Source organism: Etheostoma cragini, chromosome 12 (genome assembly GCF_013103735.1).
Source record: "Etheostoma cragini isolate CJK2018 chromosome 12, CSU_Ecrag_1.0, whole genome shotgun sequence".
Lineage (NCBI taxonomy): Eukaryota > Metazoa > Chordata > Actinopteri > Perciformes > Percidae > Etheostoma > Etheostoma cragini.
The window spans coordinates 239,064-240,138 of record NC_048418.1 but is presented as its reverse complement, the minus strand read 5'-3'; the positions used below and the strand labels follow the sequence as shown (position 1 = coordinate 240,138).

Genomic DNA, 1,075 nt, shown 5'->3' with positions numbered 1-1,075 from the left:
AAATCTGTCTTTCTGGAACTCTGGAGCATTTTCTTTTGTGTTTGAATAACGCTTCAGCATGTACTTTGGGAAATCATTGACTTCTTGTTTGTACCAGAACAAATATGGAAATTTGTCACTGGTCTCGAATGTACAGCCAAGAGTAAGTGTCTCTCCTTCAGTAGTAATGACATCTCCTGATGGCTGGATCACTCTGTCTTCTCCTTTACACTCTGGGGAAGAAGAGAACATGCAAAGGAAGAGATGTATCAATAAAGATGATTGATTAAAGGAGAACAATCAGTATGTTTCAATAGTTACCTAGCCAGAGAGTCAGAATCAGGATGTTAGTCAGCCAGTGTTTCATGTCTGCAGTGAGAGGGGGGGAGAGAGGAAGAGCATTGATACTCTGATGGATCTGGGCCTTCACATCATTGCTCCTTCCTCTTCGTCATCTGTCGAGGAACTCTCAACATTTTGTGATTGTCCTTAACAGTGTGTCTCCCTCTGGTGGACGTTGTGGAGTATTGTGTTGTCTTTGCTCCAAAGGTTTTTGTACAGAGTTTTGGTGTTTCCTGTCACTGTGGGCCTCAGAGCACAGTAGTACACAGCAGAGTCAGACAGCCGAAGATTCTGGATCTCCAGAGGAACTGATGTCTTGTTGATTTTAGCATCAAATCTGTCTTTCTGGAACTCTGGAGCATTATCTTCTGTTTTTAAGTAACGCTTCACCATGTACTTCGGGAAATCATTTTCTTCTTGTTTGTACCAGAACAAATATGGAAATGTGTCAGTGGTCTCAAATGTACAGCCAAGAGTAACTTTCTCTCCTTCAGTAGTAATGACATCTCCTGGTGGCTGGATCACTCTGTCTTCTCCTTTACACTCTGGGGAAGAAGAGAACATGCAGAGGAAGAGATGAATCAATAAAGATGATTGATTAAAGGAGACCAGCTTTTTATAAGAGAAAATAATCAGGATTTTTTCTGCAGTTTATATAAATCTTTAGAAAATGATGAAACCATGTTGTTCTTTGTATCTTACCAAAGAAAAGAGCAGCAAGAATAATCCCCAGCCAATGTTCCATCTCTACAAC

General features: G+C 40.7%; 1 gene segment (V, D, J or C); it reads right to left on the bottom strand.

Moving 5' to 3' along the window:
- Positions 1-365: 365 nt before the first annotated feature.
- Positions 366-1,069, bottom strand: LOC117953916. The segment is given in 2 exon segments: positions 366-866; positions 1,024-1,069. Coding segments are annotated over 2 exon segments (441 nt in total).
- Positions 1,070-1,075: the final 6 nt, after the last annotated feature.